We start from the raw sequence: 26,868 nt of genomic DNA on the forward strand, positions 1-26,868 counted from the left end.
TTCTGCTTGCGCACGGGCACCACCGGCTGGGCCTTCTGGGTCTCCGGCGCGGGTAGGTCGCGCTGGTTCCGTGGAACAGCGGCTGGTGAAGGCCCCGTGGCGACCTCCATTCCCAAGACCTCCGGGCCTAAAGAGGTGAGTCCCCTCGCTGGCTGAGGACAGCAGGAATAGCCAGGGGTCCCCGGGTCCTGCGAAGGGGGAACGTGAAAACCGAAAGTCCGGTAGTCTCGGAGTCCGAGGGGCGACGCAGGGGCTTCTTGGTTTTATTGACGTGGGGGTAGATGGCTGCGACTACCATTTACCCCCATCTACTACCAACAAGGGGATGGCGTGTCCCCTTGTTGGTGGGCCTCCCGGCATCCTTGGGTTGGGGGTTGGAGGCAGGGGTCCTTGGATTTAGGGGACAGCCCATGACGGGCATTTTGGTTTGGGAGGCTCCGCTGGTGCATTGCAACCCCAGATTGGTGGGGACAGGACAGTGAGGCAGGGTCCAGGGATTTGGGGGTGTCGACTGAAAAAAAAAAGCACAGCCTAAAAGTTGAGAATTATGTTTTATTTGGTGAACTTTCTGAGGACTTAAGACCAGGACGCAGCCTCTTAGATAGCTCTAAGGCAGGGGTCCCCAACCCCCGGGCCACCACCGGGTACCGGTCCGCAGCCTGTTAGGAGACAGGCCGCACAGCAGGAGGTGAGCAGCCGGCGAGGGAGAGAAGCTTTCTATGCCACTCCCCATCTTTCCCCATCACTCGCATTACCGCCCGAACCATGTCCGTCCCCCAGCCCCGCCACCGTGGAAAAATTGTCTTCCACGAAAGTGGTCCCCGGTGCCAAAAAGGTTGGGGACCGCTGCTCTAAGGGACTGCTCTGAAGAGGTAAGGGGGAAGCCAGGATATATAGGAGGTTTGCAACAAAAAACCGGGCAGTCGGAACATCAAAAGATTACTGTTAATTAGGAAAAACCCAGACATCTCAAGTTAATGAATTTAGCGCTTTTCTGTGTATGGGAAGATGCGAGAGTCTGGGCTCATTGAAATCATTCTTTTGATATGTACCTTAGCTATCTAGGGCCAGTATCCTGCTTTTCTCCATCCTGAATCCCCTCAGGGTTCACAGTTGGGGGTGGCTGCAGTGGGTACTGGCTTGCTGGCCACAACATCCTTTGTTTACTGATATGGCAGGCAGCATTCTTAGTCCACTGGGGGAGCATATTGGGGCTGTATGTTCTGAGGTGTTTGTCTGGGCAGCTAGATCTGTGCATGCTTGGGTTTGGGAGATGTGGGGAGGAATTAGGAAGTGGGTGCCCCTGGGTTTGGGATATAGTGAGGGTCATGAGTCTTGGTCTTTATGGTGACAAGATGTTCTGACATCCCTTAGTTTGGAGGTGACTTGGACTTTGAGGAGGGGGGCCAGAGTCTTGGATCCCCCCTTTTGTTGTAGATGCTCCTGTGAGGCCACCTTCACCTCTGACTCAGAGGGCTTTTTCTATAAGTGAGCCAAGGGATGTGTTATCAGAGGGATGGACAGACTGTGCTAGCCACCGGGGTGGGCTGTTCCCCCAGCCAGGCTCTCTGTGAATTGCCAAAGGCCTGCTGCCACTTTGCATCTGAGAAACCCCAGAGCTTAAAGTGGTCAGCAGCTTCTCTAAGCTCCCAGGTGCTGTGGAGTTAAATGACCTTCCCCTGGGTACTTGCCTCTGGGGTAGCAAAACCAGGAATATCACACCTATAATCACCTCCACAGTTATCTGCAAAAGAGAATTCTCCACACTGTTGGCCAGTGAGGGCTGTAGGGGAGTTGTATTTCCTTTGTTGTCTCTTTGGAAGTTATAGTTCCAGGTTTTAAAGGTGGAGGTGTCCCAGTTGTGAATTTGGTATCACAGGTGACTTGTAAGTCACAGGCCTGGCTGTATCTCTGCAAAGCCTCTCTGAGTGCAGAGGTTGCAGGATGAACATGCTCTACATTCTCGTTGGTCTTTCAGGTCAAGGTTGGCTCATGGCTCTTTTATTTTCCTTTAGGTAAGGGTGGATCTGCAGAGACTGAGTATGCGGATTTCTGGCCTGTGACTCAGTCCTCATTGCTCCTGGCTCCCCATTCTGCCCTCTTTGGAATCTGCTGGCCCTGAGAGATCTGTGAAAAGAGGAGAAAATGGCCCCAGGGTTCCTGGCAGCAAGACCCTCAGTGAGTGATTTTTAACCTCTTTCATGCAGTAATCCCTGTCCCCAGTTAGATGACATGTTTGTTCACTGCCTCAAAGTGCCCACCAGGACTCTAAGACAAACATGAAACGTGGCCCAGCTTTGGGAAACTCCGGAGGAAAGCCCACTCTCTCTCCTCAATTTACCTCCCCCCTTGACCCCATTGGTATCAGAGCTCTTGGCACACCTTAAACTTTGCCCCTACTTTTCATTAATTTAGTCCACAAATGGTTCAGCCTCTCTTCCACATGCCCTGGTGTGTACTGTGTACATTGCGAAGTATTGTCTTTTCTTGAGGGCTTGTAGGCCTTGTTGAGGTGGTTTGTTTGTTTTCCTTACTGCAATGAACTTTAAAATTTAAGTGGTATTAAATTAACAAGAATTGCAAGAATAGTACAAATTACACCTGTATACCCTTCATTCACATTCATCAATTGTCAACTTTTTGCCTGTTGCTTTATCATTCCATCTCTATATGTATATTTGTCATTTTCTGAATCGTTTGAGAGTAAGTTGCAGACATCGTCTTTTACCCCTAATTACTTCAGAATGCTTCACCTAAAAACAAAAGACAGTCCCTTAAATAGCCATAGTATAATTCAGGGAATTTAATATTGATACAGTACTATTGTCTAATCTCCAATTTATAATAATAAAAATTTGCCAGTTGCCCTAATAAGTTTCTTTATGCCCCACACCCCCTGCCCTTACCTGTCTTTAGTCTTCTTTAATCTGGAATACTTTCTTAACATTTCTGTCTTTATTGATCTTGACATTTTTGAAAAGTACAGGCTTGTTATTTTAAATGTTCCTCAAATTGGATTTGTCTTTTGGTTCTTCATGATTAGATTAAGATTACACACTTCTGGCAGGAGTAACACAGAAGTGATGTGTCCTCAATTTGTCATATCAGTTGGCACAGAATATTGATTTGTTTCATTATGATACTAACTTTGATCACTTAATGTTGAGTCTGCCAGGTTTCTCCACTGTAACTTTTCTATTTGAGGATTGGAGAGGAAGGGAACAGATCTCTTAAGCTGGATGTCACTATCATGTGGAAGGCATATCGAAATGGGGACAGAGAGGGAATAGAATCTTATATAGAAGATGGCCACAGTGATCCAGATAAAAGCTGATTATGTCCTGGACCAGGGTGATCACAGTGAAGATGAAATGAAACAAAAATATTCAAGAGTTAATGGTGGGGTGGCAGTGGGGGAGAACTTCCCTGGTGGTTCAGTGGTTAAGACTCCATGCTCCCAATGCAGGGGGCCCGGGTTCGATCCCTGCTCAGGGAACTGGATCCCGCATGCCACAACTAAGAGTTCACATGCCACAGCTAAAGATACAACATGCGGCAACTAAGACCCTCTGCAGCCTAAATAAATAAATATTTAAAAAAAAAAGAGTATGGGGGGAATAAAATCAATGAGATTAGGTATTTAATTGAGGGAGGTGTCAACTATAGATTTCTGAGTTTTGCAACTACATGCATGGTGGTGTGATTTTCTGAGATAGGAAATAGAGGGGTTACCAGATATTGGCAGTTATGTGTGGAAATGGGGAATCAGGAAGTGTGCCAGAATCCCAGGAAGAAACAGATAACACACTTATAAGGAATGATCAAAGAAACTTTCATGAAGGGAGTATTTGTAAGTTTTTCAGAGACCATTGTGGGATGGTTTCAGCATCCCTGGATTAGCAACATAATGGAGCCCTTACCACCACAGGCTGAAATGGTTAGGAAAGAGAGCAGTTCCTGGAACCTGGTTTCTTCTTTGACCCTTTGGTTATTTGGGAGTATGTTGTTTAATTTACACATATTTGTGATTTTCCTAAATTTTTTCCTGTTATTGATTTCTAATTTCATTCCGTTGTATTCAAAGAACATAAACTTTATATTATTTCTGTAATTTTAAATTTATTAAGATTTGTTTTATGACCTAGCATATGTTCTATCCTGGAGAATGTTCCATGTGCTTGAAAGTTCCAATATTATTGAAAAATATATGTATTCTGTTGTTGTTAGCTGGAGTGTTCTATACATGTCTGTTAGGTCTAGTTGGTTTATAGTTTTTTTTCAAGTCTTCTATGTCCTTGTTGATCTTCTATTTAGTCGTTCTATCTATTATTGAAGTTGGAGTATCAAAGTCTCCAACTGTTATTGTTGAATTATCTATTTCTCTCTTCATTTCTGTCAGTTTTTGTTTCATGTATTGTAGTGCTCTGTTACTAGATGCACTACATTTTTATAAACATTATATCTTCCTGATGGATTGACTCTTTTATCATTATAAAATGTCCCTCTTTATCTCTAGTAACATTTTTTGTTTAAAGTATGTTTTGTCAGATATTTGTATAGCCACTGTAGCTTGCTGTGATTGCTGTTTGCATGCTATGTATATCTTTTCACCTTTTAACTTATAATCAGTTTGTATCTTTGAATCTAAAGGGTGTCTTCTGTAGATAGCAACTAGTTGAATCATTTTTTTTTTAATCTAGTCTGATAATCTCTACCTTTAGATTGGATTTACAGGAAGCCATTGATTTATCATTTCGTTTCTAAACAAAGAAGTACTTTCTACCAACTTGCAGAAAGTATATACTAATAAGTAATTGTTTTCCTTTAAAAATTACCCATTGAAAAACTCTTTGCACATTCTATAAAACTGGCCTGTATTCTTCAAAATGTTAGTGTTATAAAAGACAAAGAAAAGCAGAGGAACTGTCTAGATTAAAGGGCACTAAAGATACATGGCAGTAAATTGCAGAACTTGCAATTTACTGAACTGAGTCTTCTCTCAGGTTAGAATATTTTATAAAGGACATCATTAGGATAACTAGAAGTGGAATATTTTTGATTGATGGAATGCTTTTTTATGTAATCTGTGACATTTCCTGAATTTGATATTTGCACTGTGGTTATGTAAGAGAATAGCCTTATTCTTAGGAAATATACACTGAAAGATTATGGGGCAAAGGGGCATGATGTACATCTCCTACTCTTAAATGGTTCAGAAAAAAATTATGTGTGTGTATTTGTGCAGAGAGAGAGTGAGAATGGTAAAGCAAATGTGGCAAAATGTTTTAACAAAAAGGTGAATCTGGGTGAAGGGTATATGGGAGTTCTTTATGTTATTCTTGTGACTTTACTATAAGTTGAAATTACTTTCAAATGAGGTTTTTAAAAAGCTGTTTGAAAATGATGGTGCATTTCGTTGATAGAATACTATGCAACCATAATGAAGGAGGAAGAAGCCTTTTAAGTACTAGTATGGAATGTCCTTCTGAATCTATTTAGGAAATCTTGATTGTGGTGGTAGTTACACAATATAGATGTTTGTCAAAACTCATCAAACTGTACCCTGAAAATGGGAGCATTTTACTGTGTATAAAGTATACCTCAAAGTTAATTTTAAAATACAACTCTATAGTTAGGGGAAAAAATTGCAAACCAGTGTGCATAGTATGCTATTGTTTGTATGAAGAAGAGAAAAAAAGGATATGTGACTTTTTCTTGAACATATGCATATTTAAGGATGGATGCATAAAAAGTGTTTAACTTTTAACAGAAATACTTAAACTTAAATGCATATTACTAAGCTGAAAGAAGCCAGTTCGAAAAGGTTACATGTTGTATGATTCCAACCATATGACATTCCGGAAATGGCAAAACTATGGAGACAGTAAAAACATCAGTGGTTGCCAGGGGTGGCTGGGAGAGGGAGAGTTGAATAGACAGAGGATTTTTAGAGCAGGGAAAATACTCTGTATAAAAGTATAATAGTGAATACCTGTCATTATAAATGTGTCCAGATCCATTGACTGTACAGGAGTGAACCCTAATTTAAACTAAGGACTTTGGGTGATTATAATGTGTCAGTGTAGGTTCATCAGTTGTACCAAATGTACCATTCTGGTGGGGGGGTGTTGATAATGTGGGAGGTTGTGCAATCTGGGGAAGGTTGTGGGGCAGGGGTTTTATGGGAAATCTCTGTACCTTCCCCTCAATTTTGTTGTGAACCTAAAACTGCTCCAGAAAATAGTCTTTTTTTTTTTTTTTTTTTTTAAGTTTAACAGAGGTTGTGTCCAGGGAGGAGAGATGGGGAGAGGGAGACTTTTGTCACTATATGTATTTTTACACATATAAACATATGCACATTGTAATACTTTTTCAAAAATAAAAATAAAAATTCTTGGGAAAGAAAAGCTATTTGAACAGAAAGGAGTTTAGGAAAGTGATCGTTTTAGACAACAAATTTACAAAAATAAGGAGTGTTTTTATAATAACCGTAACTGATTAGGAAATTAAATGAAGGGGGACAGATTCACAAAAGCAACAAGAATATCAAACACATTGCTTTGAACCTAAGAAAGAACATGCAGGATCTTTAAGAAGAAGGTAACAAACTCTCTAAGGGACAAGAACATTACCCATTGTTCTTAGATTTTAATAAGTGATTTAAAGTTCCACATGTATTTGGAGCAACATGAAATGGTTTTAAATTAAGAATCTTATAGAAAAATAGATGTTCCAGAACTTGCGGGAAAATACATGTATATAACACATGCACGAACTTTTATCAGTGTCAAGAATATGCTGTTTGTTAAATACATGAACATTTAGTAAGCTCTAAATTTACCACTCTCTGTGTGTTGTAGATTTTAGATCTAGATATCTTTTTTTACTGAGTTAGAAGTGCAAAGGAAATGTGCAAATTTATGACACCCTTTAAGGTAGCAGTAGAAATACAATCTAGTGTATAAATCAAGAAGTGGTGGACTGTTCAGGGACCTTTGGCATTTTTCAGAGTTTTTAATTTTTAAAGGCTTTTATTGTAAATGTTAACGAACACAAGGTAATCAGAGAATTTTTGGAAGCTCTAGAAAAGACAGAAAAAGAAACTCATAATTCCACCAGTTTTCAATAAAAAAATAGAAAGTAGAAAGTGAAATGTCCCCCATTTATCCAAAGGTAACCATTGTAAACAACTTGTTCTCTCTTTCCAGAAATTTTTTTTGCATTTGCTCCTAAACCCACACGGTACTGTGCATATGGTTTCTAAAATGAAAATATTAATAATCTGCAGTTTGCATTTTTTTCTCCAAACATTGTAACATGGACCTCTTTCTAAGGTAATCTATAATGTTATCTTCTCTTTAAAGAAGTTTTAAAAACTGGGTGTTATTGCATGACTTTGCTAATTAGAGTTTTTTAGAATCACCATAACTTATTAAATTTTTGCAAAAACTTTTACAAGTGAGATGTAAATTACATGCAATAAATTGCACAAATCTTAAGTACATCTTGGTGAATTTTTACATATATATACACAGCAATGAAATCACCACCCAAGTAAATATACAGAATGTTTCTGTCACCTTATAAAGTTCCCTTTGTTCTCCCTCCCAGTCAGTTTCCCCGATAGGCAACCACTATTTCTGATTAGTTTTGCCTGTTCTATAACTGCATAAATACAGTTTGTACTCCCTTCACTCAGCATAATATCTCTGAAATTCATCCAGCTGTCACCTTAACATTTTGTTATGTCACTTCTTATTCTGTAGTTTATATTTGTTTAAAAACAAAATAGCATAATATTTTGCTTGTTAAACATATTGCTTGTTGTAAATAGAAAAGTACAATTGGATATAGAGTTGAACGTGGAATTATCCTGTGTCCAATTTCCCATCCAATGCATTGAGAATCATTTACATCTATGTAAAATACTCATACTTTAAAAAAAAAAAATTTACAAAAGTAAATCTTAACACAGTTTGGCTGCTTTCTCTGTAAAGTTACACTAAAGTTGCCTTTCTTTGTCAGTATATACAGAACTGCCTCATTCTTTAGCAGATATTCAGTATTGTGTGGTCCAGTGTGGATGTACTTTCAGATAACTGAAAGTTCTTCAATATTACAAATGTAACTACAATAAATATCTCTGCACTCATATCTTCATGCTCTTGTGCAAGTCTGACATGTAGAATTGGAAGTGTGGGACCAAAGGTGTTCTGTACATTAAAAAACATTTTTTTTAGTGAACTGAATTTTTTGTATTGAGGATTAATTGACACATGATAAACTGCACATAAAGTGTTCAATTTTATATTCATATATATATTCATGAATATATATGAATATATTCAATTTTGACATTTTTATACACTCATGAAACCATCATCTCAATCAAGATAATCAAAGGATCTTATCACCCCCAAAGTTTCCTTGTTCACTTTTGTAACCCTTGCTTCCTGACCCTCCCTGCCCCCTCAATTTGAAGGATACAGTCAAATTGCTCCCCCCTAGAAGACTGTACCTATTTATGTTCTAACAGCATATGAGACTGATCACTTTCCTACAGCCTCACTAGTGATAAGGTTTTCAGATTTTAAAACATTTACTGATCTGATAGCTAAAAAGAGAAATTCAAGTATTTCACCAGTTCACCTTTTGAGAATTGTGGATTTGTATCCTAAAAGTGGCAGGTTTCCAGGAAATCTTCACAAAGGAGGCAGAATTTGCTGCCCTGTGACTTGATCAACCTGTGAAGCTACCGTCCTGAGAAAGTCAGAGCTGGGTACCCCTAGGAAGTAGGGTCATGCCTTGTACGCAGTGGATGCTTAGTAAACGTTTATCACCTTAACTGAGCTTTAGTTTATTAACTGTGCTCTCACTTAAATAGAGAAGTCCAGGACCCAGCCTGAAGTCTGGGCTGCTGGGACATCTCCTCTCCTGCCTACAGGAACAAAACAGCTACCTGAGCATGAAGGCTGCAGGAGGTCCCTCACATGCAGGAGTTCCATCTTTGGTGGAGACAACACCTCCTGAAACTCCCTCTGGATGTTCCAGGTGGAGTTTGGAGAGGCTGAAGAGAGATTCCCTCAGCAGAGCCACTGGGGCTGAGGGGATTCCCCTCCTAACAGGGAGGGCAAGATGTGGGACCATGTAGAAGCTGGAGTGACCTCAAAGAGTAAGGAGAAAGGTGAGAGTTAAATCATTACCAAGGCACACAGTAGGTATTCAGTAGGTTTTTGCAAGGAGGGAGGGAGAAAGTGTCTGGGTCGAAGGGCCATCTGTAAAAGTAGAAAGAGAGGAAAAGGCTTTCTAGGGGAGGGCCTAGAAAAGTCAGGTAATGGTAAACAAGGACCAGTGTTACCAGCTGAATACAATGTGCCCCTTCTCCCTTCTTGGTAACTAAGATACTGGTCTGCTTCAGTGAGCCAGGTTCATTTTTCACTGCTTCTTTCTTCTTACCCAGCACTGCCTTCTGCGGTTTCTGCCCTTCTTCAGGAAGAGGAGGAAATGCCCAAATTACAGGTAAATTAGAGTCCACTTTCTCTCCCTGAAAATATCACCCACATACCTCATTTTGGGGATTGGAGAAGGAGAGCAATATAACACGTATATTGTGCTGGCCCTGGGCTAGACATATGTTACTCCAGTTTCTCAAAAAAGTCTGAACATTGCTGGTAGGAGTGACAAAATGGTGTAATATACTTTGGAAAACAGTTTTAGAGTTTCTTATATAATTAAGCACACACTTACCATTGACCCAGAAATCCCACTGTATTTACCGAGAAGAAATGAAAATAGATGTCCACACAGAAATCTGTATGCGACTATTAGCAGCTTTGTTTATAGTGGCCCTGAACTAAAAACAACCCAAATGTCCATCAACTGATAAATGGATAAATAAAATGTGTTAATCCATATAATTAAGAACTGCTCATTAAAAAAAAAAAAAAAAGAAACAAACTGCTGATACATATAACAACATGAATGAATCTCAAAAGCATTATGCTGAGAAAAATAAGCCAGACACAAAAGAGTACATACTATGTGACTCTGAGACAGGCTGGGCCCTCGACCTTTTGCTGCAGTGCTGCAGTGCTTGCACCTGAACAAACGTCTCCTTGAGCAACAAAATACAAAGAACTATAAGGGACTAAAAATAACTGCATGCATGTGCAGTTGGGGCAAATTCTGGACAAAAGATACAAAAAGACCAAAAAAACTCGGCTGCCACTTCTGAAGAGCTGGGAGCAAAAGCAGGGTACTGCACATGACCCCTGCACTCAGCACCACCAAAGGGTTGGGCAAAACACCTAAGCCACCCCTCTGGCCCGACCCCTGGGCACACCCCTACCCTCACCCCATATAAGGAACCAGCTCACCTAACCCCCTCTGGGAGCAAGGGAAACTGTTGTTTGTTTGTGCTCCCCCTTGCTGCAGCAGGGGCCCCAGTAAAGCCCAGCCTGAATTTCTTATCTGGCCTCTAGTCAATTTCTATTGATTGGGGAGGAACCCCAGTTGGTATCAATTCCATTTATATGAAGTTCTAGAACAGGCTAAATTAATCTATAGCTGTTCTGTGCCTTCTCCTCTCTCTTCATGCTCTGAACAAACCCTTCCCTAGTAGAGAACCCCCTCTTCCCCACAGTGGTAGCCACTATTCTGACTTCTAGTACTGTAGATTAGTTTAGTCTGATTTTGAACTTTTTAAATAGAATCAAGAGTACATACAGTACTCTTTTGTGCCTGGTTTTTTTCAATATTATGTTGTGAGATTGATGTATATTGTTTCATGTATATGTAGTTTGTTCACTTTCATTTCAGTATAGCAGTAGTTTCTAAAACTTTTTGTTTCAGGACCCCTTTACACTTTAAAAAATGGCTTTTATTATGTGGGTTGTCAATATTACCAGATTGGCGGTTCAAGCTAATAAAAATTTAAAATATTTATTAATCCATTCAAAAATTAATCCATTATAGTTAATGTCACATTTTATGAAAAGTACTTAATTTTCCAAAACAAAAAAATAAAAAAGAAGAATGGAAATGTTTTATATTTTTGCTAATCTCTTTAATGTCTGGCCTAATAGAAAACAGCTGGAATCTCATATCTGCTTCAACATTTTCTCAGTTGCAAGCTCACACGACATGTAGCCTCCATATTGTTGTAAGAGAATGAGAGTGTATAAGCCTTGAGAATTATTATGAAAATAATATTGACTTTACAGACCCCCCTGACAGGGTCTTGGGGAACCTCATGGGTCCCTGAACCACAGTTTGGGAATTGGTACTGAATAGTAGTCCTTCATGTAACTCTACCAGAGTTCATATATCCTTTCTATTGTGGATGTGTGAGTGGGGATTTGGGGCCCATAATAAACATTGTTAATATATAATTATCAGAGGGAGGTTTCCTATATAGCATTTCTTATTAACCAAAGAGTCCTTATTGTTGATCTATGTCTTGTTCCTTCCCACACAACTGTCCACTCACTTTTCTTGCCAACTGGAATTCCCCACCTCCCTTCCCTCTACTCATGTTTTAACCATCCCACAAGGCTGGTACCTGGTTTTCTCCATGGTACCTGCCCTCATGGCCCCAACCCACCTTGGACTCCTTCTCTGGACCCTTCCCCAAGTAAATCTCAAGCTTATTCTGATTCATAGAATGTTGTGTGGATGACACCTCTGGAATTGTGTAACTTTTGGTGCACTGTGGTTGAAGTTTGAGTCTTCTCACCCAAAGAGACTTTAAGGGCTGAAGCATTAAAAAAAATGTGCCTCATGTATCTTTTCAATCTTCTACATGATATAACACAATCAAGTGCATGGGTGTGTGCCTAAGTTAGTCTAACTCAGGACCCTGGAAACTGTCAGGACCACTTATAGATGTCACTGGTGCTTGTCAGCTGCATTCCTCTGTGGGAATGGGTATGTCTGAGGGTGACTTTGTTGTTTTAGGAGCTGGTGACGTTCCAGGATGTGGCTGTGGACTTTACCCAGGAGGAGTGGGAGCATCTGGATCCCTCTCAGAGGCACCTGTACAGAGAAGTGATGTTGGAGAACTATGGGAATCTCATCTCCTTGGGTGAGAACAGGATCTTCCTGAACCCATCTGCTTTCTCTCGGGTTCAGTTGTATAGAGTAAATCCTGAGGGGATTTGCATCTGGGGGTCCACATATTCCAGATCCCTTAATGGTAGTGGGTATCAGATTTGAGAGTGCATAGAAATACCTGAGGTGAAGGCAAGAAATGCCAGTTCCTGTCCAAATTAAAGGAGACTAAAGAGATAAGACAACTAAATGCAATGGCTTATTCTAGATAGAAAATATCTAGGAAAAGAGTGCTAAATGGAACATATTTGAGACAATTGGCATCATTTACAAATTAACTGTGAACTAGATACTAATACTGCGTCAATGTTAAGTTTCCTGATTTTGATGGCTGTACTGTGGTTATGGAACAAAATGTCCCTGTTCTTAGGAAATGCGTACTGGAAGAATTTAGTCATAGAGAGCCATGGGGCCTGTAACTTTCTCTTAAGTGGTTTAAAAAAGAATTGTGTGAGAGAGAATAATAAAGTAAATGGGCCAAATATTAACAATTGGTGACTATGGGTTAGGATTCTACAGGCATTCTGTTCTGTGTATCACTCTTGCTATTTTTCTCTAAAGTAAAAGGTTATCCAAAAAATCTACGTCCCTAGGTTCTATCACCAGGGCTACTGATTCAGTGGATTTGGGATGGAGTCTGCATTTTTGATAAGTCTCTTCAAACCACACTTTGGGCAGTGCTTCTCTGGTGGACACAGAATCATTACTGCCTGTTCACCCCACTGAGAATTATTACTGTTGTATGTTGCAAATAGGCCTCTTCACTGAAGTTCCTGGAACTCCTGGAACCATTTTTTTCTCTGGGGGAGAAAATATTTGTTTGTTTGTTTATTTATGTGTGTGTGTGTGTGTGTGTGTGCCTACATATATATAAATATAAAATGTGATTTTGATGCGCAGTGGTTTTATTCACCTTTCCCAGTCTTCATAGGACCTTCACGAATACCAAGTGATAAGTTTGACTTGTAGCAGGGTCCTTGTCCACATCATATTGCCCTAATCCACCTGTCTTTCCCCTCAAGCAGGACATCTGCTGTCCAAACCAGAAATGATTTCCCATTTTGAACAAGAAGATGATGTGTGGATGGAGGAAAAAATACCAAGAAGCTCCTATTCAGGTGAGAACCAGTCAGCCAGGAGAAAATGCCATTAATAATCCTATGAATCCATGAAGGGGTGGGTAGCAACTTCAAAAATATATATTATTTGACTTTTTATGCTGATAATTTAATTGAAAATATTTAAATATTTATTTGATTGGAGGCAAATATCTTTTTTTTTCATATCTTTATTGGAGTATAATTGCATTACAATGTTGTGTTAGTTTCTGCCATATAACAAAGTGAATCAGCTGTATGTATACATATATCCCCATATCCCCTCCCTCTTGTGTCTCCCTCCCACCCTCCCTATCCCACCCTCTAGGTGGTCACAAAGCACTGAGCTGATCTCCCTGTGTGATGCAGCTGCTTCCCACTATCTATTTTACATTTGGTAGTGTATATACGTCCATGCTGCTCTCTCACTTCGTCCCAGCTTACCCTTCCCTCTCCCCGTGTCCTCAAGTCTATTCTCCATGTCTGTGTCTTTATTCCTGTCCTACCCCTCGGTAAATGAGAACCATTTTTTTTTTTTTTTAGATTCCATATATATGTATTAGCATACGGTATTTGTTTTTCTCTTTCTGACTTACTTCACTCTGTATGACAGACTCTAGGTCCATCCACCTAACTACAAATAACTCAGTTTCATTTCTTTTTATGGCTGAGTAGTATTCCATTGTATACATGTGCCACATCTTCTTTATCCATTCATCTGTCAGTGGACACTTAGGTTGCTTCCATGTCCTGGTGATTGTAAATAGTGCTGCAATGAACATTGTGATACATGATTCTTTTTTTTTTTTTTTTAATTTATTTTATTTATTTACTTTTGGCTGTGTTGGGTCTTTGTTGCTGCGTGCGGGCTTTCTCTAGTTGCGGTAAGTGGGGGCTACTCTTCGTTAAGGTGCACAGGCTTTTCATTGTCGTGGCTTCTCTTGTTGCGGAGCATGGTCTCTAGGTGCGCAGGCTTCAGTAGTTGTGGTACGTGGGTTCAGTAGTTGTGGCTCGTGGGCTCTAGATCACAGGCTTAGTAGTTGTGGCGCATGGGCTTAGTTGCTCCGCGGCATGTGGGATCTTCTTAGACCTGTGTCCCCTGCATTGGCAGGCAGATTCTTAACCACTTCGCCACCAGGGAAGCCCCATGACTCTTTTTGAATTATGGTTTTCTCAGGGTATATGCCCAGTAATGTGATTGCTGGGTCATATGGTAGTTCTATTTTTATTTTTTTAAGGAATATCTATACTGTTCTCCATAGTGGCTGTATCAATTTACATTCCCACTAACAGTGCAAGAGGGTTCCCTTTTCTCCACACCCTCTCCAGCATTTATTGTTTGTAGATTTTTTGATGATAGCCGTTCTGACCGGTGTGAGGTGACACCTCATTGTAGTTTTGATTTGCATTTCTCTAATGATTAGTGATGTTGAGCATCCTTTCATGTGTTTGTTGGCAATCTGTATATCTTCTTTGGAGAAATGTCTATTTAGATCTTCTGCCCATTTTTGGACTGGGTTGTTTGTTTTTTTGATATTGAGCTACATGAGCTGCTTGTATATTTTGGAGATTAATCTTTGTCAGTTGCTTCATTTGCAAATATTTTCTCCCATTCTGAGGGTTCTCTTCGTTTGTTTATGGTTTCCTTTGCTGTGCAAAAGCTTTTAAGTTTCATTAGGTCCCATTTCTTTATTTTTGTTTTTATTTCTATTTCTCTAGGTGGTGGGTCAAAAAGGATCTTGCTGTGATTTATGTCAAAGAGTGTTCTTCCTATGTTTTCCTCTAAGAGTTTTATAGTATCTGGCCTTACATTTAGGTCTTTAATCCATTTTGAGTTTATTTTTGTGTATGGTGTTAGGGAGTGTCCTAATTTCATTCCTTTACATGTAGCTGTCCAGTTTTCCCGGCACCACTTATTGAAGATGCTGTCTTTTCTCCATTGTATATTTTTGCATCCTTTATCAAAGATAAGGTGGCCATATATGTGTGGGTTTATCTCTGGGCTTTCTATCCTGTTCCATTGATCTATATTTCTGTTTTTGTGCCAGTACCATGCTGTCTTGATTACTGTAGCTTTGTAGTATAGTTTGAAGTCAGGGAGCATGATTCCTCCAGCTCCATTTTTCTTTCTCAAGATTGCTTTGGCTATTCAGGGTCTTTTGTGTTTCCATACAAATTGTGAAATTTTTTGTTCTAGTTCTGTGAAAAGTGCCATTGGTAGTTTGATAGGGATTGCATTGAATCTGTAGATTGCTTTGGGTAGTATAGGCATTTTCACAATGTTGATTCTTCCAATCCAAGAACATAGTATGTTTCTCCATCTCTTTGTATCATCTTTAATTTCTTTCATCAGTGTCTTATAGTTTTCTGCATAAAGGTCTTTTTTCTCCTTAGGTAGGTTTATTCCTAGGTATTTTATTCTTTTTGTTGCAATAGTAAATGGGAGTGTTTCCTTAATTTCTCTTTCAGATTTTTTCATCATTAGTGTATAGGAATGCAAAAGATTTCTGTGCATTAATTTTGTATCCTGCTACTTTACCAGATTCATTGATTAGCTCTAGTAGTTTTCTGGTGGCATCTTTAGGATTCTCTATGTATAGTATCATGTCATCTGCAAACAGTGACAGTTGTACTTCTATTCCGATTTAGATTCCTTTTATTTATTTTTTTCTTCTCTGATTGCTGTGACTAAAACTTCCAAAACTATGTTGAAAAATAGTGGTGAGAGTGGGGATCATTGTCTTTTTCCTGATCTTAGAGGAAAAGGTTTCAGGTTTTCACCATTGAGAACGATGTTGGCTGTGGGTTTGTCATATATGGCCTTTATTACGTTGAGGTAAGTTCCCTCTATGCCTACCTTCTGGAGAGTTTTTATCATAAATGGGTATTGAATTTTGTCAAAAGCTTTTTCTGCATCTATTGAGATTATCATATGGTTTTTATCTTTCAGTTTGTTAATATGGTGTATCACATTGACTGATTTGCATATACTGAAGAATCCTTGCATTCCTGGGATAAACCCCACTTGATCATGGCATATGATCCTTTTAATGTGCTGTTGGATTCTGTTTGCTAGTATTTTGTTGAGGATTTTTGCATCTGTGTTCATCAGTGATATTGGTCTGTAGTTTTCTTTTTTTGTGACATCTTTGTCTGGTTTTGGTATCAGGGTGATGGTGGCTTTGTAGAATGAATTTGGGAGTGTTCCTTCCTCTGCTATATTTTAGAAGAGTTTGAGAAGGATAGGTGTTAGATCCTCTCTAAATGTTTGATAGAATTTGCCTGTGAAGCCATCTGGTCCTGGGCTTTTGTTTTTTGGAAGATTTTTAATCACAGTTTCAATTTCAGTGCTTGTGATTGGTCTGTTTATATTTTCCATTTCTTCCTGGTTCAGTCTTGGAGGTTATGCTTTTCTAAGAATTTGTCCATTTCTTCCAGGTTGTCCATTTTATTGGCATATAGTTGCTTGTAGTAATCTCTCATGATCATTTGTATTTCTGCAGTGTCAGTTGTTACTTCTCCTTTTTCATTTCTAATTCTGTTGATTTGAGTCTTCTCCCTTTTTTTCTTGATGAGTCTGGCTAGTGGTTTATCAATTTTGTTTATCTTCTCAAAGAACCACCTTTTAGTTTTATTGATCTTTGCCCTTGTTTCCTTCATTTCTTTTTCATTTATTTCTGATCTGATCTTTATGATTTCTTTCCTTCTGCTAACTTTGGGGTTTTTTTTGTTCATCTTTCTCTAATTGCTTTAGGTGTAAGGTTAGGTTGTTTATTTGAGGTTATTCTTGTTTCTTGAGGTAGGGTTGTATTGCTATAAACTTCCCTCTTAGAACTGCTTTTGCTGCATCCCATAGGTTTTGGGTCATCGTGTTTTCATTGTCATTTGTTTCTAGATATTTTTTGATTTCCTCTTTGATTTCTTCAGTGATATCTTGGTTATTTAGTAGTAGCCTCCATGTGTTTGTATTTTTTACAGTTTTTTTCCTATAATTGATATCTAGTCTCATAGCGTTGTGGTCGGAAAAGATACTTGATACGATTTCAGTTTTCTTAAATTTACCAAGGCTTGATTTGTGACCCAAGATATGACCTATCCTGGGGAGTGTTCCATGAGCACTTGAGAAGAAAGTGTATTCTGTTGTTTTTGGATGGAATGTCCTATAAATATCAATTAACTCCATCTTGTTTAATATGTCATTTAAAGCTTGTGTTTCCTTATTTATGTTCATTTTGGTTGATGTGTCCATTGGTGAAAGTGGGGTGTTAAAGTCCACTACTATTATTTACTGTCGATTTTCCCTTTTATGGCTGTTAGCATTTGCCTTTTGTTTTGAGGTGCTCCAATGTTGGGTGCATAAATATTTACAATTGTTATATCTTCTTCTTGGATTGATCCTTTGATCATTATGTAGTGTTCTTCTTTGTCTCTTATAATAGTCTTTATTTTAAAGTCTGTTTTGTCTGATATGAGAATTGCTACTCCAGCTTTCTTTTGATATCCATTTGCATGGAATATCTTCTTCCGTTCCCTCACTGTCAGTCTGTATGTGTTCCTAGATCTGAAGTGGGTCTGTTGTAGACGGCATATATACGGGTCTTGTTTTTGTATGCATTCAGACAGTCTGTGTCTTTTGGTTGGAGCATTTAATCCATTCACATTTAAGGCAATTATTTATATGTATGTTCCTATTACCATTTTCTTAGTTGTTTTGGGTTTGTTTTTGTAGGTCTTTTCCTTCTCTTGTGTTTCCTGCCTAGAGAAATTCCTTTAGCATTTGTTGTAAAGCTGGTTTGGTAGTGTTGAATTCTCTTAACTTTTGCTTGTCTGTAAAGGTTTTAATTTCTCCTTCGAATTTGAATGCAATCCTGCTGGGTAGAGTAATCTTGGTTGTAGGTATTTCCCTTTCATCGCTTTTAATATGTCCTGTCACTCCCTTCTGGCTTGCAGAGTTTCTGCTGATAGATCAGCTGTTAACCTTATGGGGATTCCGTTATATGTTATTTGTTGCTTTTCCCTTGCTGCTTTTAATATTATCTCTTTGTATTTAATTTTTGGTAGTTTGATTAATATGTGTCTTGGCATGTTTCTCCTTGAATTTATCCTGTATGGGACTCTCTGCACTTCCTGGACTTGATTGACTATTTCCTTTCCCATGTTAGGGAAGTTTTCAACTATAATCTCTTCAAATATTTTCTCAGACCCTTTCTTTTTCTCTTCTTCTTCTGGGACCCCTATAATTAGAATATTGGTGCATTTAATGTTGTCCCAGACGTCTCTGAGACTATCCTCAATTCTTTTCATTCTTTTTTCTTTATTCTGCTCTGCGGTAGTTATTTCCACTATTTTATCTTCCAGGTCACTTATCTGTTCTTCTGCCTCAGTTATTCTGCTACTGATTCCTTCTAGAGAATTTTTAATTTCAGTTATTGTGTTGTTCATCATTGTTTGTTTGCCCTTTAGTTCTTCTAGGTCCTTGTTAAACGTTTCTTATATTTTTTCCATTCTATTTCCAAGATTTTGGATCATCTTTACTATCATTACTCTGAGTTTGTTTTCAGGTAGATTGCCTATTTCCTCTTCATTTGTTCGGTCCGGTGAGATTTTAACCTTGCTTCTTCATCTGCTGCATATTTCTCTGTCTTCTCATTTTGCTTAACTTACTGTGTTTGGGGTCTCCTGTTTGCAGGCTGCATGTTCGTAGTTCACGTTGTTTTTGGTGTCTGCCCCCTGTGGGTAAGGTTGGTTCAGTGGCTTGTGTAGGCTTCCTGGTGGAGGGGACTGGTGCCTGTGTTTTGGTGGGTGGGGCTGGATGTTGTCTTTCTGGTGGGCAGGGCTGCGTCCGGTGGTGTGTTTTGGGGTGTCTGTATGATTTTAGCCAGCTAAAATCTCTGCTAATGGGTGGGGTTGTGTTCCTGTCTTGATAGTTGTTTGGTATGGGGCGTCGAGCACTGGAGCTTGCTGGCCGTTGGGTGGAGCTGGGTCTTAGCATTGAGACGGAGATCTCTAGGAGAGCTCTCACCGATTGATATTATGTGGGGCCAGGAGGTCTCTGGTGGTCCAGTGTCCTGAACTCGGGTCTGACACCTCAGATGCTCAGACCTGACACCTGGCCGGAGCACCAAGACCCTGTCAGCCACATGGCTCAGAAGAAAAGGGAGAAAAAAAGAAAGAAAATTAAATAAATAAAATAATTTTAAATTTTTAAAAAAATTATTAAAATAAAAAGAGTAATAAAAAAAAGAGAGAGCAGCCAAACCAGTAAACAAATCCACCGATTATAACAAGTGCTAAAAACTATACTAAGATAAACGTAAAAATCAGAAACAAGTCAGTCGCAGACAGCAAACCCGAAGTCTACAGTTGCTCCCAAAGTCCACTGCCTCAAGTTTGGGTTGATTTGCTGTCTATTCAGGTATTCCACAGTTGCAGCGTACCTCAAGTTGACTGTGGGGATTTAATCCGCTGCTCCTGAGGCTGCACAGAGAAATTTCCCTTTCTCTTCTTTGTTCGCACAGATCCTCGGGTTCAGCTTTGGTTTTGGCCCCACCTCTGCATGTAGGTCGCCCTCAGGCATCTGTTCCCGCACAGACGGGATGGGGTTAAAGCAGCAGCTGATTAGGGGGCTCTGGCTCACTCATGTGGGGGTGGCGAGGTGGCGGGGTGGGGGAGGGAGGGGTATGGTAGTCATAATTGGAATTGACATTGCAACAGCCTGAGGCGCGCCATGTGTTCTCCCAGGGAAGTTGTCCCTGGATCATGGGACTCTGGCAGTGGCGGGCTGCACAGGCTCCCAGGGGTGTATGGATAGTGACCTGTGCTTGCACACAGAATTCTTGGTGGCCGCAGTAGCAGCGTTAGCATTTCATGCCCGTCTTTGTTGTCTGAACTGTTAGCCGCGGCTCACACCCGTCTTCTGGAGCTTGTTTAGACGGTGATCTGTCTTCTGTGGGCAGACAGGGAAGGAATCTCCTCTCCTTGCGCACCCTGAAACAATGGTTTCTTTCCTCTTAGGCAGGTCCAGAGTTTTTCCCAGACTCCCTCCCGGCTAGCTATGGCACACCAGCCCCCTTCAGGCTGTGTTCACACAGCTAACCTCAGTCCTCTCCCTGGGGTCTGACCTCCGAAGCCCCAGCCCCCACCCGCCCCGGTGGGTAAGCAGACAAGCCTCTTGGGCTGGTGAGTGCTTTTCGGCACCAATCCTCTGTGGGGGAATCTCTCCACTTTTCCCTCTGCACCCCTGTTGGTGCGCTCTCCTCTGTGGCTCTGAAGGTTCCCCCCCGCCCACCCCCCGTCTCCACCAGTGAAGGGGCTTCCTAGTGTGTGGAAACTTTTCCTCCTTCACAGCTCTCTTCCAGAGGTACAGGTCCCATCCCTATTCTTTTGTCTCTGTTTTTTCTTTTTTCTTTTGGCCTGCCCAGGTACGTGAAGATTTTCTTGCCTTTTGGGAAGCCTGGGGTCTTCTGCCAGCGTTCAGTAGGTGTTTTGTAGGAGTTGTTCCACATGTAGATGTATTTTTTTTTAAATTAATTAATTAATTTATTTATGGCTGTGTTGGGTCTTCGTTTCTGTGCGAGGGCTTTCTTCAGTTGCGGCGAGCAGGGGCCACTCTTCATCGCGGTGCGCGGGCCTCTCACTATTGCGGCCTCTCCTGTTGCGGAGCACAGGCTCCAGACGCGCAGGCTCAGTAGTTGTGGCTCATGGGCCCAGTTGCTCCGCGGCATGTGGGATCCTCCCAGACGAGGGCTTGAACCCGTGTCCCCTGCATTAGCAGGCAGATTCTCAACCACTGCGCCACCAGGGAAGCCCTGTAGATGTATTTTTGATGTATTTGTGGGGAGGAAGGTGATCTCCACGTCTTACTCCTCCACCATCTTGAAGGTCCCCCCCATATCTTTTTTTATAAAAGTATTAAATGCCCAAGCTCCTCAAACTCACTTGTAACCAGCATTACCATTTTCTTAGTTCCTCATTAAAATTTTGACCGTTGTTCACTCCATAATTGTATGAAAGTTACATTGTTAGCTTTTTGATAATTATACTTTGACAACATTAACCCATTTGTAGCTCATGGAATTTGACTTGGTGTTTCTAGTAACATTTAGTTTCCTTGACTAAGGAAAAGGTCCCCAATATCTTCCCATTCCCCTTGAAGCAAAAATGAAAAACCTAATGTCAGGAAGACAGAGACCAGCAGCAACACTTCTTCACTCAGTGAAGTTTCTTTGCCTTACCAGTACTGCCTAAGTGTGTCCAGGAGTACCGTGCAGCCTCAGACAAAACCTCTGCTCACTGTCGTCATCTAATATTCTTTGTCCCAGGAGTCAAGGATGAGAATGATGGGATTCTCTCTTGGCCAGTATCTCCAGGAGAAAAACCCTATAGCTGTCCCCAGTGTGGCCAAGACTTTAGCCAGCTCAGAAACCTTCTAATTCACCCGTGAACCCGTACGGGAGAGAAGCCCTCTCCATATGACGGGGGTGGAAAAGCCTTCAGTGAAAGGACAACAGACCTTAACCTTCCTGTGCTCCTTCCAGGAGACAAGCCCTACCGATGCATGGAGTGTTCTGGAGTCTTCAACTTAGAATCTGCTCTGAGAAGGCACAGGAAGGACCACATGGGAAAGAAACCTCACACATGTGAGGAATGTGGGAAGGACTTCAGCCGTAGCTCCAACCTGTCCATCCATCGGCGAGTACACACAGGCGAGAAGCCCTACAGATGTGGTGTGTGCGGGAAGGACTTCAGCCGCAGCTCCAACCTCTCTATCCACCAGCGCATCCACACAGGTGAGAAACCCTTCAGGTGCTGTGACTGTGGCAAGGACTTCAGCCGCAGGGCAGCCCTGCAGATCCACCAGAGTGTCCACACAGGAAGGAAGCCTCATGCCTGTAAGGTATGTGACCGGGGCTTCACCTCACGCTCTACGCTGGCACGACACCAGCAGGACCACGCAGGAGACAAGGCCTATGTGTGTGACACATGTGGCCGGGGCTTCAGCCAGAGAGCCAACCTCTACCTGCACCAGCGTGTTCACACTGGGGAGAGACCATTCCGGTGCGAGGCCTGTGGGAAGTGCTTCAGCTGGAGCAAGGACCTGGGTATCCACCAGAGGGTCCACACGGGAGAGCGGCCCTACAGGTGTGAGGCTTGTGGGAGGGACTTCAGGCATCGTTCGGCCCTCAAGAGGCACCAGAGGGTGCACACAGGGGAGAAGCCCTACCCCTGTGCCGTGTGTGGGAAGGGCTTCAGTCAGAGAGTCCATCTGCAGACGCACCAGAAAGTGCACTGTAGGGAGAGGCTTCCAGGATTGGGCTCTGCACATGCAGGTGCCTTCCGTGGCCAGGGCGAATGCCAGGGCATGGGTGCTGAGGTGCACAACGTAGATCAGGCTTAATGATGTTTGGCATTTATTAGTATTTATACAGAAAAGAGGACAGATCAACAACACTTAGATAGATGGAGAAATAGAACATTTTCAGCCCTCCCAAAAGACCTCTGCATGCTTCTTTCCACTCACTACCCCACAAAGGGAGTCACTATCCTGACTTCTAAAACCATAGATTGATTTTGCAAGTTATAGAATATCATACAAGTGGAATTACACAATATGTAATCTTTCATATAGAACTTTATTCACTCAGTGTCTGCATCCATGTTGTTGCATGTATTCAGAGGTTCATTCATTTTATTACAGAGTAGTATTCTATTGTTTGAATGAACCACAGTTTGTCCATTCACCTGTTGATGGACATTTACATTTGGGTTATTTCCAGGTTTTCCAGGTTTTGTTCGTTATGAATAAAGCTGCTGTGAGTATTTGGGTACACATCTTTGTGTGGACATATACTTTAATTTCTCTTGGGTATATACTTAGGAGTAGAATTGATGGGTATTTTTTTAATTAATTTTTTTAAAGATTTCTTTGATGTGGACCATTTTTTTAAAAGTCTTTGTTGAATTTATTACAATATTGCTTCTGTTTTATGTTTTGGTTTTTTGGCCACGAGGCATGTGGGATCTTAGTTCCCTGACCAGGGATTGAACCTGCACCCCCTGCATTGGAAGGCAAAGTTTTAACCTCTGGACCGCCGGGAAAGTCCCTTGATGGGTATTTTAAAACTTGTAAAAAACTGGGCTTAGTATTGTCTTGTACATTGGATTTTTACATGTACTTGGAAAATTTCAAACAAATACAGAAATGGAACAGTGTAACAAACACTCATGTCCCCATCATCTAGCTTCAGTAATCAATTCATGATGAATTTTGTTTCCTCTATTCCACCCTGTTCCCTCACACAGTCCTGAAGTATTTTAAAGCAAATCCTAGACTAGGATATTGTGTCATCTTTATATAGTATATATCTTCAAAAAATAAAGATTTGTTTAAAATGTTTTTCCAAAGAATCACTCTGTTTAAAAATTTTTTTATTAAGGTGAAATTCAGAAAACATAAAATTCACCATTTTAACCATTTCAGAGTATATTATTCAATAGTTTTAAATATATTCACAATGTTGTACAACCATCTCCACTGTCTGATTCTAGAATATTTTCATCAGGCCAGAAAGAAACCCCGTTACTATTAAGCAGTCACTTTGCATTCTCCCCCTCCCCCAGCCTCTGGCAACCACTAATGTACTTTCTGTTTCTATAGATTTGCCTATTCTGGACACTTCATATAAAAGGAGTCAGGCAATATGTGCCCTTTTATGTCTGGCTTCTTTCACTTAGCATAATGTTTTCAAGGTTCATTTATGTTGTAGCATATATTAGGACTTCATTCTTTTTATGGCCAAACAATAGTTCATTGTATGGATATACAGCATTTTAAAATCCATTTTTAAGTTAACGGACATTCGGATTGTTTCCAGTTTTTGGGTTTTATGAATAATGCTACCATAAACATTCATATACGAGTTTTTCATTGAGCATATGCTTTTAATTCTTTTGGGTATATATGGAGGAGTGGAATTAGTGGGTCATATGATCATTCTGTTTTACTGTTTGAGGAACTGCTGAATTGTTTTCCATAGATCCATTTTATCTTGCCATCAGCAATGTATGAGAGTCCCACTTACTCCACATCCTCAGCAACACTTGTCATTTCCCATATTTTGTTTGTTTGTTTTGTTTTTAATCATAGCCATACTAGTGGCTATGAAGTGGTATCTTACTGTGATTTTGATTTACGTTTCCCTAATTACTAATGATGTTGAACTTCTCTTTATGTGTTTACTGGCCATTTATATATCTTCTTTAGAGAAATGTCTATTCAAGTGCTTTACCCATTTTTAAATTGGATTGTTTATCTTCTTGTGTTTGAGTTGTAATAGTTATTTATATAATCCCAGGCCCTTATGAATATATTATTTGCAAAGATTTTCTCCCACTCTTTGGGTTGTATTTTCATTTTCTTGTTGGTGTCCTTTGATGTGTAAAAGTTTTTAATTTTGATGAAGTCCAATTTATTCTTTTCTCTTGGTGCTTGTGCTTTTGCGGTCATATTTAAGAAATAGTTACATAATGCAAAGTCACAAAAAGCTATACCTATTTTTCCTTTTAAGAGTTTTATAGTTTTAGCTCCTACATTTAGGTTTGATCCATTTTGAATCAATTTTTGTATGTAGTATGAGGTAGAAGTCCAAATTAGTTCTTTTGTATGTTGATACCCAATTGTCCCAGCACCATTTGTTGAAAAGACTATTCTTTCCCCATTGACGAGTCTTGAACCCTTGTTGAAAATCAATTGACTATATGTATGGGTTTATTTCTGGACTCTCAAGTCAATTCCACTGAGCTGGGACTTCCCGGGCAGTCCAGTGGTTGGGACTCTGCATTTCCACAGCAGGGGCCGGGTTCAATCCCTGGTCAGGGAACTAGGATCCTGCCTGCCACACAACATGGCCAAAAAAAAATCAACATCAATTCCATTAATCTATATGTGTGTCTCTATGCCAGTACCATACTGGTTTGATTACTGTAGCATTGTAGTAAGTTTTGAAAACAAGAAATGTGAGTCCTCCAATTTTGTTCTTCAAGAAAAAAGATATTTTTGGCCATTCCTTTGCAATAACAATATGACTTTTAGAGTCAGCTTGTCCATTTCTGCAAAAAAGGCTATTGGGATTATGATATGGATTGCACTGACTCTGCCGTAACTTTGGGGAGTATTGTCATCTTACCAACATTGTCTTCCAGTCCATGAACACAGGATGTTTTTCTGTTTATTTGGTTTTCTTTAATTTCTTTCAACAATATGTTTTGTAGTTTTCAGTGTACAAGTCTTATACCTCATTAGTTAAACTTATTCTTAAGTATCTTATTAATGTTATTGTAAATGGAATTGTTTTCTTAATTTCATTTTTGGGTTGTTCATTGCTGGTTGTACGGAAATACAACTGAGTTTTGTATATCAATTTTGTATCCTGCAATTTTGCTGAACTCGTTTATTAGCTCTAATGGTTTTTTAGTGGATTTTTTAGAGCTTTCTATAAGATCATATTATCTGTGAATAAAGATAGTTTTATTTTTTGCTTTTCAACTTGGATACCATTTATTTCTTTTTCTTGCCAATTGCCCTGGCTAGAACTTCCAGGACAATGTCTAAGAGACCTGTTGAGAGCAGATATTCTTGTATTGTTTCTTGTCTTAGAAGGGAAAGCTTTCACCATTAAGTGTGATATTAGTTATAGGTATTTTCATACATGCCCTTTTTCCTTCATTCTGTTAATATAATGTATTCCATTAATGGATTTTCCAGTATTAAACCAGCCTTGCATTTCTGGGATACATTCCATTTAGTCATAGTGCATACAGTAATTCTTTTTATAAGCTGCTTGATTCAATTTGCTAGTATTTTGTTGAGGATTTTTGCATCTATATTCATAAACAATATTGGTCTCTAGTTTTTCTCTTCTGTGATGTATATAACTGGCTTTGATATGAGGGTAATATTGGCCTCATAGAATGAGTTAGGAAGTGTTCCCTCCTTTTCTTTTTGAGGGGAAAATTTGAGAAGTATTGTTAATTTTTCTTTAAATGTTTGGTAGAATTCACTGGTGAAGCCATCTGATTCTTAACTTTTCTTTGTTAGAAGTTGTCTCAGTCAATTCGAGGTGCTATAACAAAATACCATAAACTGGGTGGCTTAAACAACAAACATTTATTTCTCACAGTTCTGGAAGCTGGGGAGTCCAAGATCAAGGGGCCAGCAGATATGGTGTCTGTTCTTGCTGTATCCTCACATGGCAGAGAAGAGAGACTGAGAGAGAGAGAGAGGGAGAGACAGGGCGCACTCTCTGGTTTCTTCTTCTTGCTAGTCCCATCATGGGCACCCTGCCATCCTGACTTCATCTAAACCTAATTATCTCCCAAAGACTCCACATCCAAATATCATCATGTTGGAGGTTAGGGCTTCAATATTAATTTTGTGGGAGACACATACGTTCAGTCCATAACAGAAGTTATTTGTTTACTGATTCAATCTCTTGTCATAGAAAGGCATACTTCTCTTGAATAGGTTTTGACAGTTTGTGTGTTTCTAGGAATTTTCCCATTTCATCTAGGTCGTCTAATTTGTTACCATAAAATTGTTCATAATATTATTTTATAATCCTTTTTATTTCTGTAAGGTCAGTAGTAATGTCTCCTCTTTCATTCA

At 40.0% G+C, this 26,868-nt stretch overlaps 1 protein-coding gene across 6 annotated transcripts; it reads left to right on the top strand.

Moving 5' to 3' along the window:
* On the top strand, positions 1-26,868 carry LOC130705650 (zinc finger protein 239-like). Of its 6 annotated transcripts, none has more exons than XM_057533372.1 (8): positions 1-135; positions 2,016-2,178; positions 7,209-7,334; positions 8,945-9,184; positions 9,461-9,519; positions 11,956-12,082; positions 13,131-13,226; positions 21,743-26,868. In XM_057533372.1, the coding sequence occupies exons 4-8, from the start codon at positions 9,136-9,138 to the stop codon at positions 22,600-22,602; spliced, it is 1,191 nt and encodes a 396-aa protein (XP_057389355.1). In that variant the 5' UTR covers positions 1-135; positions 2,016-2,178; positions 7,209-7,334; positions 8,945-9,135; the 3' UTR covers positions 22,603-26,868. The 6 variants fall into 6 exon arrangements, with proteins under 6 accessions (XP_057389355.1, XP_057389359.1, XP_057389357.1 ...); XM_057533376.1 differs by having other exon boundaries at positions 13,134-13,226; XM_057533374.1 differs by lacking the exon at positions 7,209-7,334.

Source organism: Balaenoptera acutorostrata, chromosome 19, assembly GCF_949987535.1.
Source record: "Balaenoptera acutorostrata chromosome 19, mBalAcu1.1, whole genome shotgun sequence".
In the NCBI taxonomy this organism is placed as follows: domain Eukaryota; kingdom Metazoa; phylum Chordata; class Mammalia; order Artiodactyla; family Balaenopteridae; genus Balaenoptera; species Balaenoptera acutorostrata.

What these genes read in the sequence shown, in the direction of transcription:
- LOC130705650 (XM_057533372.1), top strand. Translation starts at nt 9,136, where the DNA reads ATGTGGGACCATGTAGAAGCTGGAGTGACCTCAAAGAGTAAGGAGAAA. An exon ending in CTCAAAGAGTAAGGAGAAAG is followed by an intron (nt 9,185 to 9,460) that starts GTGAGAGTTAAA and finishes CTTCTTACCCAG; the next exon opens with CACTGCCTTCTGCGGTTTCT. An exon ending in TGGGAATCTCATCTCCTTGG is followed by an intron (nt 12,083 to 13,130) that starts GTGAGAACAGGA and finishes TTTCCCCTCAAG; the next exon opens with CAGGACATCTGCTGTCCAAA.